Raw genomic sequence first — 18,656 nt, 5'->3', positions numbered from 1 at the left:
ACAGGGGGCAAGCTCTACCTCAAGCCCTTGGAGAAACTCACAAAGTAGATTGCAGAAAGTTCAGTCCAGTCCTTTCACTTCCCAAGACAGAAGCAGCCACTGCAGGCCAAGACAGAAGCAGCCACTGCAGGCCAACACAGCAAAGCACACAGCAAAGTGGTAGTCTCTCCTCACAGCTTCGTCAGCTCTTCTTCTTTGCAGTCTTCTTGGCCCAAAAGAATTCTAAAGTTCAGGGGTCTGGAACCCAATATTTATATCCCAAAATCCTTTGATCTATTAGGCAGAGTGTCAGTGCTTAGCCAGAACCAGTTCTGCCTTCTCTGGTGTGGCTTCCTGGCGGGAGGTGGAGACTGCATTGTCAGAGGAAGACCAGGCACATTCAGGTGCAAGGAAATCTCCTCCCCTACTCTAAATGTAGCCTAGGTCTATTCAGCCCTTTCCTGACCCACCTAGACTATCCGGAGCCGCTCCTGCTCCCCAGCCCTCCGTCATGCAAAACCCAGATGGTCAATCCACATTCTAGCACAGGCACACTGGATGACTGAGCAAGAAATTACCTACTTTCTAAAAGTGGCATTTTCAGACACAGAATGTAAAAATCACCTTCGCTAAAAGACGCATCTTTAAATTCCGAGTGCAGGCATGCTAAACTTTATTTTCCTATCCAATTCCCCGGGCCAGTTATGTTTATAGGATATTATAAACAAACTCACCAATCTGTCTATGGGGAACAGTTAGCCTTGCAATAATGAAAAACGAAATTGGTGGTAATTCACTATCGGGACATGCCACACACACCAGAGCATGACCTACCTTTCACATACACTGCACCCTGCCCACAGGGGTGCCTTGGGCCTACCTTAGGGGTGGCTGACATGTAAGAAAAGGGAAGGTTAGGGCCTGGCAAGTAGGTGCACTGGCCAAGTCGACATGGCAGTACCAGCCTGTACACAAGCTCTGCAATGGCAGGCCAGTCACATTTACGGGGTGTTTGTGTAGGTGGCACACTCCGTGCTGCAACCCAACAGCATTTGATTTACAGGCCCTGGCACACGCAGTGCACTTTACTAGGGCCTGATACATAAATCAAATAGGCCAATCATGGAAACACCAATCCATAACACATTTTACCACAGGAGCACTTGCACTGATCAGCAGTGAGATAAGTGTGCAGAAACACTAAGCCAGCACAAACCGAGACAAAACCGGCAGGTCAGAAAGCAAAAACTCAGGGGAAACACGCCAAAAGATGCCAAGTCTAACACGATGTAGTATTTAATTCCTATTAGCAAATTTCTCTATTTGATGCTTCACACCTTTAGCTTGACTTCATACTGAGGGCCCATTGATCTACTGGGGTAATTTTAATAGATATTTGGTTAGCTTTTTACTACAAGGAGATATGAAGAAGTAGTTAAATTGTAGTAGAATTAAAGCTTATTGATATTCTTCAACATTATGATGGATGGATAACTATTTGTATGTTAGTGTTTGTGTGTTTCTCTTGCATATTTTAGCTTTTTTTCTTTCCTCAGATTATTTTCTAGTGTTCCTCCCTGGATTTTACTTTTAACCCTGATTGGCTGCAGGAAGGAGAGTTTCAAATTTAAAGATATTATTCCCATCCTGATTTTTTTTTTGATAAACAAGTTCAGAAGAAACTTTCGGGCCCTTCGAACCACCACCACACAGTAATACAGCATAAAAAGCACCGCATTCCCACCCTCCCCCTGAAACCCCTCCCCCCCCCCCACCCCCCCCCCCCCCGTCTTCTAAACCGCCCTATCATGGTATGTTGCCCAGCCATTTCCCCCAGACTTTTCGGTATTTCTTGGGGCAACCCCGTGCCCGGTAAAGAGTTCGCTCCTGCGCCGCACACCAGTCCACCCCAGCGCCCCACTTGGCCAAGCTAGGCGGTTGCGGTTGCTTCCACGCCGCTGCAATGTCCCGTTTGGCCACCATTAAGGCTGTCATGAGAAATAGCTGCTCCGGGCGTGTGCCATCCAGGCCGTCAGTGATGCCCAGTAGGGAGTGTCTAGGATCATGTGGCACCTCCCACCCCAGGACCTCCGTAAGTTCGGACTCTATGCCCCTCCAGTACCCCTCCAGTTCCGTGCAAGACCACACCATCTGAATGAAGTCGGCCGGCTCAGAGCCACAACGGGGCAGGCCGCATCAGTGGAGCGGCCCGCGCGGTGTAGGCGAGCCGGTGTGAGATAAGTGTTGTGCAGGTAGTAAATTTGGATAAGCCGCAATTTGGCGGAGGCCGTCACCAAGCGGGGGGCCATAAGGGCATCCCGCCAGTCGGCCTCATCCAGGGCACCCACCCACCCCTCCCATCGTTCCTTAAGGCCCTCCAGGGATGTAGGGGTGCAGTTGATGAGGGAGCTATAGATCCTGGAAATGCCCCCCCTCCCCAAATTACCCATCATGACGTGAGCCTCCGGGGGGCTGTGGTCCGGCAGCCAAACGTCCAGTGGGGTGTAGGTGCGTATGGCGTGGCGTATTTGGAGGTATTTATAGAATTGGGAGGAGTGGAGGGAGAAGCGCTCCTGCAGCTCTGAATAGGAACACATACGCCCTCCCCGCCAGACGTCCCCCAGCTGGGAAATGCCGAGTAGGTCCCACGATTTAAAGCCCTCCAGCTCCGCGACCTCCCGCAACCATGTCCCATGCCACAAAGGAGTGACACGGTCAGCCTCCCAGTCCATCGGGTGTGGCAGAGTGCCGCTCGCCAGGCCAGGAAGATTGCTTTGGTGATATCCGGGGATGGAGGCGCCATACAGGCGGTCCTGAATACAGGAGAAACCCAGATCCCCAAGTTCCACCCTGTAGGCCGGATCGGACCATCCCCGCCCAAACCAGTCATGAATGACCAGGAGGCGGGTGGCCAAATAGTAGAGGTAGAGATTGGACATGCCCAAGCCCCCATCAAAGGTGGGCAGGCGGCACAGCGATAGAGCAAACCGAGGCCTCCCACCACCCCAAAGAAATCTCGTCGCCATCCCGTCCAGCTCACGAAACCAAGGTCTTGGAAAGGAAAGGGGGGTGTTTTGCAGCACATACAAAAACCTAGGAAGAATCATCATTTTGTAGAGGGCCACCCTCCCCAGCGGATCGAGGGGTAGCTGTTGCCATCTGGCCAGGTCCGCCTTGGCTTTCTTAACCAGGGGAGTCACGTTAAGCGCCCAGCTCAGTTCCGGGAGAAGGGAGACCCAGATGCCCAGATATATAAAGGACAACCGGCGGAGGGGAATGGTAGCTTGCCAATCGAAACAGTCCCAGGAGGGGTGCAAAGGGACCAGAACCGATTTCCGCAAATTTAGAGACAGACCAGACGCCCGGCCAAAGCGGCCCAAGATATACAATGCACGGGGTCCGGAGCGCACCGGATTTCCAAGATACAGCAGGACGTCGTCCGCGTAGAGGGCGATTTTGTCTGCCTCTAGGCCCGGCCATTCCCAGCCCTGAAGGAGAGGGTCAGTTCTGATTAGGACAGCAAGGGGCTCCATCGCAAGCGCGAAGAGAAGGGGCGACAGCGGGCATCCCTGCCGTGTCCCCCGGCCGATCCGAAATGGCCTCGACAGCGCCCCGTTGACCAATACCCTGGCACGGGGGCCGGCGTAGAGGACCCGCACCATCCCCAAGAACTTAGGGCCGAAACCCATGTGGGTCAGGACGTCAAACAGGTAGGCCCACCCCACCGAGTCGAAAGCCTTTTCGAAATCAGCAAGCAGGAGGGCGAGGTATGGAGTCAGACGGTGGCGGTGAGCCAGGGCCACGTGGAGGCGGCGAAGACAATGGCGGGTGCCCCGATCGGGCATAAAGCCACATTGATCCGGATGGACCAGGCTCGATAAAAAGGGCCGGAGCCGTTGGGCCAGGACCGCCGCATAGAGCTTCATGTCAGTATTAATAAGAGAGATCGGTCGGTAAGCCGCTCTGTCAGTGGACGGCGGCGTGGACTTAGGCAAAACCACAATCGTGGCCAAGTCGGCTTCCAGGGGGAAGGAGCCCTTCTTAATCGCCTCCGCATAGAGATCCCGCAGCCGCAGGACCAGGCTATCCCTGTAGGAGGCATAGAATTCTTGGGGGAAGCCGTCGGGTCCCGGGTTCTTCCCAGCGGAAGTACGCCCTATCGCTTCCCCAATTTCTTCAAGGGAAATGGGGGCCTCCAGGCTCTCCCATTCACCCGGCCTAAGCCGGGTGAGTCGCACGTTACTAGGCGCGAGCAGAGTGGCCAGAGAAAGATCCGGTGCCCGGGCCCGGTAGAGCTGAGAATAGAACTGGGCGAAAGCTTCCGCTATCGCCACGGAAGAAGACTGGAACACGCCGTCGGAGTCGGTGACCGCCGGAATGATGCACGACGTCCTGGGGTAGGTGGCCAGGCGATGTAACAGCGTGCCGTTCTTATTGCCCCATCCATACACCCTCGCCAGCGAAGATTGCCAGAGAAGCTTGGCCGCCTCGAGGGATCGCTGACAAATCTCCTCGCGAAGGAGCCGCAGCTCCCGGTGCCCAGCTGGGTCGTCGAGCGCAGAAAGAGATTGCTCCAGCCGCAGCGCCCGGGCCTCACAGGCAGTGAGCTGCTGTAGCTGCGTCTGGCGTTGCCGCACCACATGTGCCTTGGCTGCGCCTCTAATGGTCGCCTTGCAGGCCTCCAAAAGGGTGCCCGCCGAGGAGACCGAACCCTCATTGGCGCAGTAGTACTGGGTAAGCTCAGTGCCCACCGCCTTACGAAGTGTCTTGTCTTGGAAGAACCAAGCGTTAAAGCGCCACATCGGCCGGGCCGCGTGAGGTGGAGGGCCCAGACCTAGGAGGACCGGGGAATGATCCGAGATCCCCCTGGGGAGGATACGGACATCTTGGATTCCACCGCAATCGGCGGGGGGGGGGGGGGACGAAAATCGCGTCAATACGCGCGTGAGAGTGGTGAGCGGCCGAGGTGTGGGTGTACTGACGCGTGTGAGGATGCCAAATCCTCTACGCGTCGCATAGGCCCTGGGCCTCGGCCCATCCCGCCAGTTGCCTCGCCCGCGCAGCGCGGGAGTCTGAAATCGGTCCCGACGAATCCAGCTGAGGGACCGAGACGGCATTAAAATCCCCTCCAAGCACAACAGTACCCAGCGGGAAGGTCTCCATCAGAGAGGCGGCGTGAGATAAAGCCTGCGACAGTCCGGAGGGTGGCGCATAGAGCGACAGAAAGCTGATCGGCCTACCGTCGAGTGTGCCGCAAATAGCAATCCCCGTTCCATAAGGGTCGTGGGTCGTCTGTGTAAGGACAAAGGGGAGGGAGCGGCGCAGCAGGACGGCCACCCCGCGGGAGCTACGGGAAAACCCAGAGTGCCACACCCGATCATACCCGTAGCGTGCCAGAAAGGGACATCTCTCACCGAGAAGATGGGTTTCCTGAAGCAAGAGCACATCGACCCCTACACGCTGGGCATACTTAAGGACTGCAGTGCGCTTGAGCCTATCCAGCAGGCCGTTCACGTTCCAGGACAGAATGCGCAGCTGGGCCTTGGGGGCTAGGTCTTCCATGGATGCGGTGGACGTGAGTCGCAGCGGGGGCGGAACAGCCAGGGGGGCGCCGGGAGGACACCGAACGGTGTGGGCGCACGGGGAGGGGACGAGGAGCATGCAAGCACCAGGGGGATAACGCATCTCAAACTGAAGGGAGCCAGGGAAGGCCGGTTGAGAGCGGGCTCTAGCAGAGCGCGTGTCAGTATCAGTGTGGAGCCACACAGTGGCGCTCGCAGGATGCTGCTGTGTGACAGGCCCAGTAAGAAACAAACCCAAACTAAAAAGAACACCCTCCCTAGGGGGAACAACCAACTAATACCCACCCCCGACCCCACCCTACACTTCGAGAAAGGACGCATCTGTCGCCCTAACTTTAACTAACAACTACAAGTCCCCAAGCAAGAGCGCTCGGGTGTAAAGAGCGTGGTGGACCCCTCCTGTAGTACGGATGTAAGTATTCTGTCCTAGGTTACTACATAAGAGCGGGAAACCGCTGAGTCCAAGTCTGAGACTGATGCCCCCGCAGCGGGACCAGGCCGTCTAGCCCCCTGCCAATACAGAGGACGAAGAAAAGTCACATGGCGGGGCTGCAGGAGAGGTCGGAGAGGTCTATGTGCGTGGGGAGGGGGGTCGGAGATGGATCCGGCAGATGCGATGGGCGGCGTTGAGAACCCCCAGCCGCCTGAGAGGACGTCCCGGATGAGGCGGATGAGTCCCTCGGTCTCCTCCCCGACACACTCGCGGATCGTTGCCCAGCCGCCACCAAGCCCCGGGGCCGCCGGGATTGCGTGCGCCTCCTGCGTCGTGGTCGTGGGAGCCTGGCAGTATCCTGGTCCGGAGGTCGTCTAACAGGTGACACCCGCCCAGGCTGGCGCAATGGTCGTTCCTCGGTAAGCCAAGTCCATGCCGCCCGGGGAGTGTCAAAAAATAGAGTCTTGCCCTGGAAAACAACGCGGAGGCGTGCCGGGAATTGGAGTTGATAGCTGAGGCCCAAGGAGTGCATCTTGTGTTTCACCTCCGTGTAAGAGCGGCGTTGCTCCTGGACCTCCCGAGTGTAATCCGGGAAGACCATGATGGTGTGGTTGTTAAAGGACAAGGGGGCTTGCACCTGCGCATCCCTCAGAATAGCGTCTCTGTCTCTGAAGTTGAGGATTCGCAAAAGGAAGGGGCGCGGGGGGGCCCCCACCGGAGGCTTGGCTGCCAACGACCGGTGTGCCCTCTCCACCACGAACCAGGTTGACAAGCTGGCCGCCGGCATCCAAGACTTGAACCACTGTTCCAGGAAGTCGTCGGTGCGGCCAGACTCGACCCCCTCCGGAAAGCCCACCAGGCGGAGGTTGTTGCGGCGGGCCCGGTTTTCGGCGTCCTCCGCCCGCCGATGCAGCTCCTTGGAATGGGTCGTGAGCTCCCGGACTTGATCCTGGAGCTGTCGGTTGTCATCCTCCGCCGGCGAAATCCGCGACTCCGTCTCCGTGATGCGGGCCGTGGCATTGCGGAGGTCCTGTCGCAAGAGCGTAACGTCCACCTTCACCTCCCCAACCATCCCCTCCAGGGACGCGCGGGAGGCGTTGATAGCCTGCAGGATGGCGGCGAGGTCTTTGCTAGGAGTTGATGCCGCCTCTCTGCCCGCACCCGGCGGGTCTGGGTTCGTAAAGCGGTCGATTTTGGTCTGGTGGGACGTGGTCGTCGACTTGGCACACCTGTCCTTGCCCATGATGGCGCCCGGGATGTGTACGCCGGCTCCTAGGCTCAGTATGGCAGACCGCCTGCCAGTCGTGCCCTTCCGTCGAGCGACTGGCCGGTGCGGGGCCAGGGACCGGAGGGTCAAGAAGAGAGGAAGAACAGAGGCACTTCTGTCCCCCAGCGGGGGGAAGCCAGGAGTCCACCGGAAACGCCGCTGCCCCGCTCCGATCCGGGCTGCCCTCTCACCGCACCACGGCCGCTTTGGCGCGACCCACTCCCGTAGACGTCGTCAGATTAGGCGTAGTCCCTGGTCCGCCACACCGCCGTCACCCGTGGTGGGCCCGCAGGTTCGCCCGGTCCAGTGGGGCCGCCCCGCAATCACCCCCGGGCCCGATCAACAGCAGGACCCCTCCGGGGTTAGGACCGGGACGTCACCGCCCGGCCGGCAGCAGAATCAGCCCGGGTGAGACCCGGGGGGGGGGGAAGCAGAGCGTCCCCTCCTCGCAGGTGGTGTGGGGCGGGGGTGGAGTCCAACGTCCGCAAAACCAGGTAGGAGCTCCCACGCCGGCCGCCTTCGTCTGTGCCCACAAGGCGCCGTCACCCCGCGCGGTGGGTCCACTCTCGAGGCCCTCCAGGAGGCTGCCGCTCGGCCGTCGCAAGTCCCAACCCGCGACGTAAAGAAGAAACAGGAGCCAGTCTCAGTGAGGCCCGATGTGGCCGCCCGCGCAGGCCCACGCTGCTCGATCCAGGCCGTCACCGCTGAGGGGCCCCCGCAGGTCCCGGGGCACTCCACTGTGTCAGTTACAGCGCCCTGGTGGTCCGCGGAAGACAGGGGTTCGCCTCCCCGGGTCCCGCGATGGGCGGCGGGCCGCCGCCAGCCACACGGCCTTTGCCCCTCACTGGTGCCGCGGAACTCGCGTAGCGCCCAACGCCGGCCGCAGGACCAGCCGGCCGCGTCCTTCACGTCCTCGCGGCAAAGGGCAACAGAACTCAGCCCAGGGTGGTGGAAAGCGGCTGAAAGTCGCACCGAGTGTTGTGCAGCGGCCCCGCTTCAGGCGGTGACCTCCGGATCGCTGCTAGGACAGCGAGGCACGGATTGAGATCGGATGCGAGGGGTCGAGCATCAGGAGCCTCACATCAGTGCGGCCATCTTGATTAGCGCCACCTAGCGCTCCCCCCCATCCTGATTTTACACTGTGATTTTGGGCGCAAGCAGGATATCGCGGTGGTAAACCCTGAAGGACCATAGTACCTACCAAGTTCCACTTTCCAATTATGGCATCCTTGGTCAATCCACTGTTGCGCAAAAGGTGACACTCAGAGGAAAGGTGTAGGAGCGAGATGTATGCTTTATTTATCATGGGAGTTTATTATTAAAAGTGAGATTCTGTCATCTGAATGACGGACCACTAATAATAAGCCTTGCCACTGTGCTGTGTCCAATATAGGTTTCAAAGATATCAGAATGATTTTCGGTAACACAACTATCTTTCTATAGAACAGCTTTCAAACACAAACACGTGGATCGATGCTCAAATGAAGGAAGACCTATTTTGCCATTGTAATCTTTACTATAGCCCGCTGCCAGTGGCTATACCAGTTGCTCAAAGCCCTGAAACAGAGTTATAGGCCCTTTCTGTAGACAAGTGCCTATAATGAGGGAGAAGTCCTTTAACAACCAGTATGGCCTGAGGCAAAAAGGCTATAAGGCTATTAGTGCATTCCACCCACTGATGCTAGAGTGTTCCCAATTATAAAGGGAGAAACAAAAAGAGAAACATTGCAATGTTGGAGTGGAAGGCTTGTACTTGGCATTGTAAGCCATGAGAAACGTAATTATCTTCAATGGAGCCCCCGGCATTTCAATGCTCTAATAAGGGTTTTTAACAGGTAATGTTCTAGGCGTGAAATTCTAGGTCTTGGAATGGAAGGGGGTAGATGTCCTATCTTGCTACTTCCAAACCAAGAGGGATCACTGTAACAATGGAAGTAAACGGTTTTTCATGGAACAAACCACTAGGCACCGGTTTTCAATGTCTTTCAAGCAACATTACAGATGTACCAAATCATGCCCTATGCATACTTGTACACCAGAATAATGGTATATGGGTTAGGTCTTGCTGCACAACTGCAAATGCTGCAGATACATGTATATAATGTAAAGAACAGATAACAGTAATGACCAATGAGGCCATCCGAAAGGAGTAGGGAAAAGCACAGCCCTATAGGTAGGCATCAAAACAAATGGGGTTTTTGTGTTAAAGGGTCTTTCTTATGATTATCCTGTGGTAGAGAATGTAAATCAGATTCACATGGCTGACAGTGTTGACAGCAGCAGAAAGAACTTGAAGCAAAATCACTCATGCTGTACCATAATAAGCTTATGAAAATGCATCTGATACTGCTCTTAGCACCACTAAATGCTTACATGCAACTACAATATTGGCAGCACCTTGGTAATCCCCCTCAATACCAAAACAATCCCTATATAGACTGCACTATAAACTCACTCTTCGGACCAAGCACAACCATCTAACTAAACAGGCTAACCGTTCAACAAATGTGGATTTTAGCACTCGTTCAGGAAAAGAGGCATCTCTACAAATGCAACTCCAATAAAACAAAATGCTATACAACAATATAAGGAGACACAAATTTAAGACCTGCATGTAGGAAACTAAGTACTAAATCTCACCATGTGGTCTGACTGATAATAGTGGCGTAATGTGTGTGGGTTTTGGATAACTTTGAAACTCAAGGAAAAATCAGAAACGGTGCAGCCATGCCCTTCCAAGTTGACCTTTTCAGTAAATGGTCAACATATTAAATACATGTACTTGAATCTCTTTTTGCTCATATTTCATAAACAACTGCACAGAGTTATTATATCCAATATGTCCTATTCACTCGACCACCACTGTGCATTTCTAATAAAATCTACTAATACATCAGTATAAAAAGAACAAACCTGCTTATTTCCCTGTCACTTGTTAAAACTACATTTGAGAAAAAACACAAAATCAAGAAAGCTACTGTAAAAATCTTTCAAAGAGTGGATCTACAACCAGAAATAATTTGATCTGTGTCTACAAAAACAAAACATTTCCGGGATAATTAGTGAAGCTTCCGACAGCACCAACTTTAAATTCTTATCACTAGTGACTATTGAAATTAAGTCAGAGGTAGAAGAGTGATCTGTACAGACATTTGTCACTTAGGTTAATTGATACAAGTTGTACAATCACAGTCCACATCCTAAATAATCTAATTAAAACGTCCACTGTTCTTTTGGTATGGCAATTGTGTGCCAGTCTATAGTTGCATCTCAGCATCAAACATCTCAAACATGGTCAAACTGACTTCAGTGACATGTAATAAATCTTGAAACATTTCTGGTGTTTTGCCAATTTTATCCACGGTGAGCAAATTCTACCAACAAGTTCATATTTTTTAAAGCCACATTAAAAAAGTAACATTTTAAAATACAGGATATATGATTGTTCTTTTTACACCGTTCTAAATCCTGTTCATACATTAAATGACCAAATAAGATTTGCTTTTAGAAAGTTTTATTTGCTGACGTTCAGTCCTCAACCTATGTTATTTTGACAAGGACAATTAAAGTTAAGGTAAGGAAGTAACTAGATTGTCCTGCACCACTTAACTTTAGGAACACCTTTATTTTCAAAGCGATCTTGCAGTAAAAGTAAAAAAAATATGATGAGGTCTCTTCAAAATTCAAAAAGTGTATTTCATTAACATGCAGAACCATTTCACCTTAGTATATCAGTGCACTGAGAAGTATTTTTTAAAATTGACAGTGTGCAAATATGAATTTAGGAACATCCATTCTTCTCTCCACACGGACAACAACGCCAATAGGGATCTAAGAGGCACGTCGGTCATTATGTGCACTCTTCGGGGTGGTCTTGGTTCCTATTACACACAGAACATTATAGTTTATTAAATCAAACACAGGAGGAACTTTTGTACAGCACACATCCTGAACTCATGTATTTAAAGGCCCTCATATATGTGATAATGAAGAAAAAGGAGGGATAGTGAAATAATCAATTGCCTAGGATCACAGAATTTGGTAAAAGTGGGGAAGCTGGAATTAATCGCAGATTTTCTGGTTTCACATAGTGCAACTCAACCACTAGATGTATATGCTTTGCCTTTCCCTATATCTACCTTACCGTCCCTCTCCACCTCCAGACCAGCACCACCCTGTTGGCATCAATGCGGCCGTCGGCCACATCACAAACCAAACTTTGTGGCCCTTGGAAAAATGTTTGAGAGTACCCAGGGTCTGCACCTAATATGGACAGGAGCTGTATATATTTTAGATGAATTTTCCATAAAAACAACATTAATTGTGACATCTTAAATATTTGCGTGAGTTAACCAAATTTCCATCGGTGTCCATTCAGAATGTTACAACATTAGTCCAGAAGGTGTTAGAAAGCTCGCCACTCGCTCATATGGGTTTCAGTTTGTTGGGATGGTGTGAAGAGCCTCTAAAAGCTGAAGCATATTTACTTGCTAACGAACAAAGATTTTATGAACCAGAGATCATCTGCTTACCTTTCCATCGTACCGCTTGACGAGGAACTGATCAAGGCCCAAATCTGTGAAAGAACAGAGATAAAGAAAATTCACTGAGAGCTTGTAAAACATAAATATTCTTTTCTATTTTGTATTGTGAAGTTAACAAAACATTCTAAGAATAATTTCTAAATATATATCCAAGTTGTGAACTTTAAGAGCACTGCCTGAAAAATCTATATATATTGGGATAGAGATTCACATACTGAAAACCGTTCTTTCAAGTCATTTGTAATGGAAAGATTCGGGTGATAATCATATGGAATTTAAAGTAAAATAAAATACTTTTTGCAAGAAGGAAAAAGCTAGGTAGATATATGGAATGATGGTCTGGATGGAAAACAAAAACAGCGTATTAATGTGGATTCTCCTCAACCTCCTGGCAGCTTTCACCCATACCCTCCTCTCCAGCAGGATCACGCTGTACATCCAACAGAATATTCTTAAATTCGTCCAACAGAAGACAATCACCACTGTTCTTTTAAATATATGCATGATTTAGAGATGGTAAAACTGTTCCCCAATACTGCTATCTGAATTTATCTGTTGTCCTCCCCTTTATATTTCTTCAACTTTTTGCATAACAAAACCATCACTGTTCGTACACTTTCACTCACTTTTTACTCTGCATCTGAGCCAGACACCATTTATTACTAGTTCTCATTGTTTCTCACCACCTTCTTGGGTTTCCCCCATCGATGGACATGTACCCTCTGTCACCCTGATGTTTTGTACACCCCTTCTTTTTCACATTTACTGCTAGAGACTGGCTGTGTAACATTTCAATGTAAATGATGCCAAAGCTTTCCCTCCCGAGTCGTCCTATATACAGAATAACCTCTGCCTCTTTAGAGGCCTGCAGACCCACACTGCAGCTCCGGATGTCAGAGGAAAAGGATTGAAGATCTGTGCACACTGTACATCGTGCTACACATCGTATCAATTCTTGATTCTGAGACATTATGAGTTTTTTTTTACTCCATCTTTCTTCATTACTGATGTCATGATAATCAATAATAGATGTGCTATTTGGCCAAGGGCTGCATGGGCAGAGGAATCGGATAGTATGTACAACGGCTGTTGAAATCCTTGCACTTTCAGTGCCTCATGATTTTTACAACTTTCTTCGATTTACAAAGCAGACATTTTGCACCAACTGTTTCAAGAGAAAAGCCTCTTGAAATTCTGAGTGGAAAACTGTGCTTAGAACTCTGAAACCTTAGTCTGTGTTGTTGGGAGCAGGTGAGTTATATTCCCTCCCACCGGAGAGCTACATTCTGGAGGGAGAGCAACATTGTACTTATTAGTATGTAACTTGGCATGCAGCAGGGCCATGGGGCATCAGAGCACTGTACAACCTTTGGGTTTAGTACGAGAACAATAATGCTAGTATAAATGTATAGTACTGACGCAGCACATACAATGAAGTAAAGGACAAAAGGAGTGGAAGTATAAACGTGGTTTCCTCTTTTCAATACAACTTAGCCTGTAAGTTCTTCCTTTTGATTAAATATTAAAGTGTGCTTTTCCGTCAAGTATAATTTACACTGCAAACCTTGAATTAGAACGTCCCTATTTAAAATAAATGTTCTGCCCTCATCAAAAAATAATTAAGGAGTTTATTTCTCAAATGTAGTGTTCCGGGATCCTATCCAAAGGCATACTCATGACTAGACGTGTTAGAAATTTTAACTTTCAGCTGTGCTAGTATTCTCCCATTTTTTTTAAACATCTTTTTATTGAAATTTTCTTTTTGATTACATACAGCGGAGTATTAATGAATCTTGCATCACATCACAACAATTATACATCAGCATTATTGGGAGCTCTGTGGATCATCTATGTATTTAAATAACAAGTTATTACATACAGACTTGTGATCCAGTTCCTGTATCACTGCTCAGTTACTGACGAGGTTGTCATGCAGAGGATGTACATTGTCTCTACGTACAGTGGCTGTATCAAGGGTGTAAGTGCGATGCCCATCTAAATAAACTAACTGACAACCAAAACTTAAAAGAAAAATCGCCATTGTCAGCCTGCGGAGACCATGTTATATGACCAGTGAGAGGGGTATTGTGGACCAATGTATTGTAACATCAGAAGAAACAATAGCAAAGTCACATGATAGAGTTACAGTATGTGAAGGGGAGGCAATCTCGTTATTGACTTACTACACATAGCCTAGACATGCTCGGCGGTATCCGATAATATTATGTGAGTTGAGAAAAGGGGGGGACTTGGCTGCATTGGGACCTCTATTACTTTGTGGGGAGCTACGAGTGTTGTGCTGCGGTGTCTGGTTGTGTGAGCACTTTAGGAAAAGTATCCCAGGTTTGCGCAATCAAATATTTGCGCAGACCCGCAGTTTCCTCCTTGTGTAGTGTAGCGCTCTCAGGCTGCGCCCAGATTGTGGGGGATTTCTCCCAGTGGGCCGACGCTGGAGGGTCAACGTGCTTCCATCGCTTCGTGATAAGGCGCTTGGCCGTGATCAAACCCAGATCTCTAAATCTCGATATCACTTTTTTCTTCTTTGTCCGTGGGTACAGTCCCAACACGCAGGTCTCCCAGTTAAACTGTAATAGCGTCTTAGTGCATTTTGCTAATGTGTCTACAACTTTATGCCAATATAGCTGTAATGAGGTGCAAGACCACAGCATGTGTAGCAGATCCGCACCAATCAGGTGGTATCGGAAGCAGGCGGAGGTGTCGAGATGAAAATAGTCATTGATTTTGTCTCGTGAAAGGTATGCCCTATGTATAATATAAGTCTGGATAAGTTTCAATCACGAGTTACGTGGTATGTACGTGGACCCAGCTATTGGTGAATCCCACTCTTTATCAGTCCATGGCCGTCCTCTATCCGCAGCCCACCTCTCGCGAAGTTTCGTTGGCGGTGTCAGTGTGCGCGTCAGTAGGGCCTCCACTAACCAGTGCACCACATGCGACCCCTCCCCCATCACATGTAAGTATTGGATAAGCGTATGTGTACGGGGCTCAGTCGTTATGTATTCCCAGGCTGCGGCCAGAGTTTGTATCATTGTGGCATGTAAAAGGAACTGGCTTGCAGGAAGATCATTTTCTGCTGACAGTGTATCCAATGTAAGGAGAGTACCCTCTGCATACAAGTCGCCCACCGCGTCAATCCCTGCCTCGTGCCATGTCGCCAACTCAGCTTCAGATATTTTCTCTTTGCCTCTGGGGGTCCCTGCTAGTGGTATCAGTGGAGCATAAGGATGAGTATCACGGGTCAGTTAGAGGCTTCTTCGATAACACTTATGGGCCAATGCTACATAGAGCTGGGACGGGCAGGGAAGCCTAGTTATAGGGTGAAAGAAGTGGTGTAGCTGGGACTGCAACCACGGGGGTGTCGTGGTCGCAGTGTCCGCCAGTTCCTTCCCACACATCCATTTTGATACCCACTGCAGCTGAGAGGCTAGGTAATAGAGTTCCAGATTCGGGACTGCTAAGCCTCCACTGCTTGTGGGCGCATATAGTTTGCTTAACGCTATACGTGGTCTTCCTCCGTTCCAGATTAGGTCTCGAAGAATGCCTTCTAGGCTGCGGAGGATACTGACGGGGAAATATATGGGAAGATGTGAGAAATAATATAGCAGTCATGGTAAGAAGATCATTTTAGTTAAAGTGACACGACTCATTACATTCAAGGGCAGCGTTTTACAAAAGCGCACTTGCGCTTTGATTGCAGTTATGGCTCTCACTAGGTTGCCATCTAATACATCAATGGGGATCTGTAGATGTAGACGCCTAAGTATCTGAACATAGTGGAGTGCCAGGCCAGCTTGGATCCATTAATACTGATGTCTGTTTTGGCCACCGTGTTAGTAAAAGAGTATATTCCCGACTTTGCCCAATTTACTCTAAGACCTGACATACGCTCAAATTGTCGGAAAATGTCTGCTATGACAGGAGGTATTGCCTGTAGGTCTTTGATGTACAGAAGCAGATCATCCGCGTAGAGCGAAACCACATGGGTACTGTCGCCAAGCGGTATTCCCCAATTGTCTCCGCTGGCTCTAAGTAATACCGCCAAGGGCTCCATTGCCAGCAAGAACAGCAGGAGAGACAGCGGACAGCCCTGCCGTGTCCCTCATCTTATTCTCAAGGTGTCAGAAATCAATTTTCCTGTCTTAACCCGTACTGTAGGGCACTGATAAAGAAGACTCACCATATGGATGTAACTTTCCCCTAAATCGTATTTGCGTAATACTGCCGCAAGATAAGACCACTCCAAGGAGTCAAAGGCCTTCTCCAGGCATCCGGAACGTGGCCAGTCATTCAGGGCATAAGCGTGTACACGAAACAGCCTATGTATGTTAAGGGATGTGCTCCTAGTAGGGACAAAACCATTCTGGTCAGGATGAATCAATGTCTTTACTAATGGGACCAAGCACTTAGCTAGTACAGATGCGAATAATTTGTAATCGGTGTTAAGGAGCGCTAGAGGGCGGTAGGAGCCAAGGAGTTGCGGGCCGCGACCCGGCTTAAGCAAAGAGATCAGGGTCGCCTTGTTTTGTGTGGGTGTGAGCGAGGAATCTTCTATGGCCGTTGCATTTACATGTAATAACGGCGGGAGCAAGATATCGGAGTATGCTTTATAAAATTCCGCCAGCAAGCCGTCGGGCCCCAGGGACTTGCAGTTAAACAGTGAAAAAATGCGGTCTCTGATTTCTTCTTGCGAGAGGGGAGCGTTTAAGTCCTCTTGTTGGGCAGGAGTTGGCTGTGACAAAGCGAGGCCTGCCAGAAAAGTCTGAACCTCAGTGAGCGTGACCTGTATGCGGGACTTATACAATGCATCATAATGGAATGTGAATTCGTCGTGAATGGCTTGCTGGGTGTATACCATAGCCCCTGCATTGTGCATAAAGATGTGACCAGAGGGGTCAAAATTTCCTGTTGGATCAGCCATGAGAGGAGCTTGCCTGCTTTGTCGCCCTGGTGATGGGTCCTTTCAGAGTGCGCCGCATAGTTTAGGCAACGTAATCTGTCCGCTAGTATTCTTCTCCCAAGGTCTGAACTCTTGCTAAAAATACAGAAGAAGATTGCCTTTCCATGTACTTTACTTTAGCCAATGTTCTTAGAACGAATTATTTGGTATGCCCTTGAGAAGAGTGAACAGTCTGAGCAGTTACTATGAGCATGTCGAAAGAACAAGGATAATCTACAGCAGCTTCTCTCAACCAATCACTAATGACCTAGCCTGCTTGCAGAAAGGTCATTTCCTAATCATCCAACAATAAACTAATAGGGTGGTACCTCAACACCTTGAATCAAACCAGTTACAGAATGATGGCATGGAATGGAATTGGAAAGGTTCAGAAATGTCAACGATTTATCTTTTGAGAAAAAAGGTGAAGTGTAAAATTTAGGAAACACACCTTGCAGTTGTTCAGGTTATCTCTCAAGATCTAGACCAACCGGTCGTGAAGGGAGGGTAGGAATGCCTTGAGCTTCATGTGAACCGCCCAAATCTTCAGAAGACTGAGGTGCTAAATCCACTGCTCTGGACACCAGTCTTCGAATCTCCAATTCCATCAGATTAGGACTTCACTCCAGAGTAGATGTGTCTGTCACCACACCTTGTAGGGGCTGAAAAGACATCCATGACTCTAGATGCTGCTCCACATTCCACCAGGTTAGATTCACTGCAGCATCCCCAAAGACTGTGATGGTATCTCACAAGTCTCCGCAGAGCTGTAACCATTACCTGCAGAGGCACCACTGCAGAGCCCTCAATTGCTAGAGTGCACGCTTGACCAAAAGCATACAAGACTATAAAAGATCAAGGTTAACAGGACTGGAATCTGAGTCAATTAACAAAGCCACAGAATCAAAGTTGGGATGTCTCTATTCTTCTGAGGCGGGATGACATAGGGATTTAGTGTTCAGTACAAACCCTATGAACAGGAGACACCTAGAGGGCTCCAGGTGAGATCAGGTAACAATGATAGAAAAACCCAGGAAGAACAGGAGGTATGCCGTTGACTGTCAGTAAAGCAGCACCTTCTCTGGGGACTTGGCCTTCAGGAGTCAGTCATCCACGTATGGGTATACCAGAAGTCCTGACCATCTGAGATGTACTGCTACTACCGCCGTCACCCTGGTAAAAGCTCCGGATGCCAACATCGGTACGAATGGGATGACCATGAACTGGTAAAGGGTGGAACTTTAAACCACAGATAGCTCTTATGTGACTGCAGGATCTGAATATAAAAATACACATCCAGCAAGTCAAAGGACACTATCCAGTCTTCTGCTTCCTGAGCCAGTGTCAGCATCTTGAATTTCTCTTTGCAGAGAAAAGCATCTGAAAGACCAACTTGTCCAAAGTAACAGCTTTCCAGGCCAACAAAACAGACACTCTGCGTCACGTCAGTCTTTTATGGGTCTACAAGTAAAAACTGGAGTTTTTTTCCCGGTAGCAGCAGGGGAGGGGGTAGGAAGATGGCTGTTGGTGAGACTGCCCCAGCATTTTCCATGGCCAATATACTGTCAGAGCATTGGGTTCTGAGAAAGCTGCTGCTGGGTTGTTTGAGATCGGTGATGACGAAAACTGAAGCCTCATGTAAACCCCCTAAACCGCCTATAGTTCCACTGAGGAAGCTGCAGAACACGGAAACTCGGCAGCAGCACAGCTCGTCTTGAACTCTCTGAGGAAATATCTGCCTTCTGTCTAAACAGCATGGCTCCACCAAAGGGTAAGTCTGTGAGGGTGGTCTGCACATCTGAGGAGAAGCCATAACGTTCGAACCAGACGTGAAGCTTAAGCGTCACCGAGGATACGATTGCTTTGGTCACAGAGTCTCCTAAACCTAAGCCAG

The 18,656-nt window shown here is 49.9% G+C and overlaps 1 protein-coding gene across 3 annotated transcripts in view; it reads right to left on the bottom strand.

The window, feature by feature from the left end:
* The window catches only part of MICU1 (mitochondrial calcium uptake 1), a 730,309-nt gene that overhangs the window by 336,277 nt on the left and 375,376 nt on the right, over nucleotides 1-18,656 (bottom strand). For all 3 annotated transcript variants that reach the window (XM_085603833.1, XM_085603832.1, XM_085603834.1), the window contains exon 5: nucleotides 11,794-11,837. In XM_085603833.1, the coding sequence (XP_085459959.1) occupies nucleotides 11,794-11,837 (44 nt within the window). The remainder of the gene's footprint in view (nucleotides 1-11,793; nucleotides 11,838-18,656) is intronic.

The sequence above is a fragment of the Triturus cristatus genome, chromosome 1_2 (assembly GCF_964204655.1).
Source record: "Triturus cristatus chromosome 1_2, aTriCri1.1, whole genome shotgun sequence".
NCBI lineage: Eukaryota > Metazoa > Chordata > Amphibia > Caudata > Salamandridae > Triturus > Triturus cristatus.
Note: the sequence above shows the minus strand (reverse complement) of the source record. Positions and strands in the feature narration are given on the sequence as shown.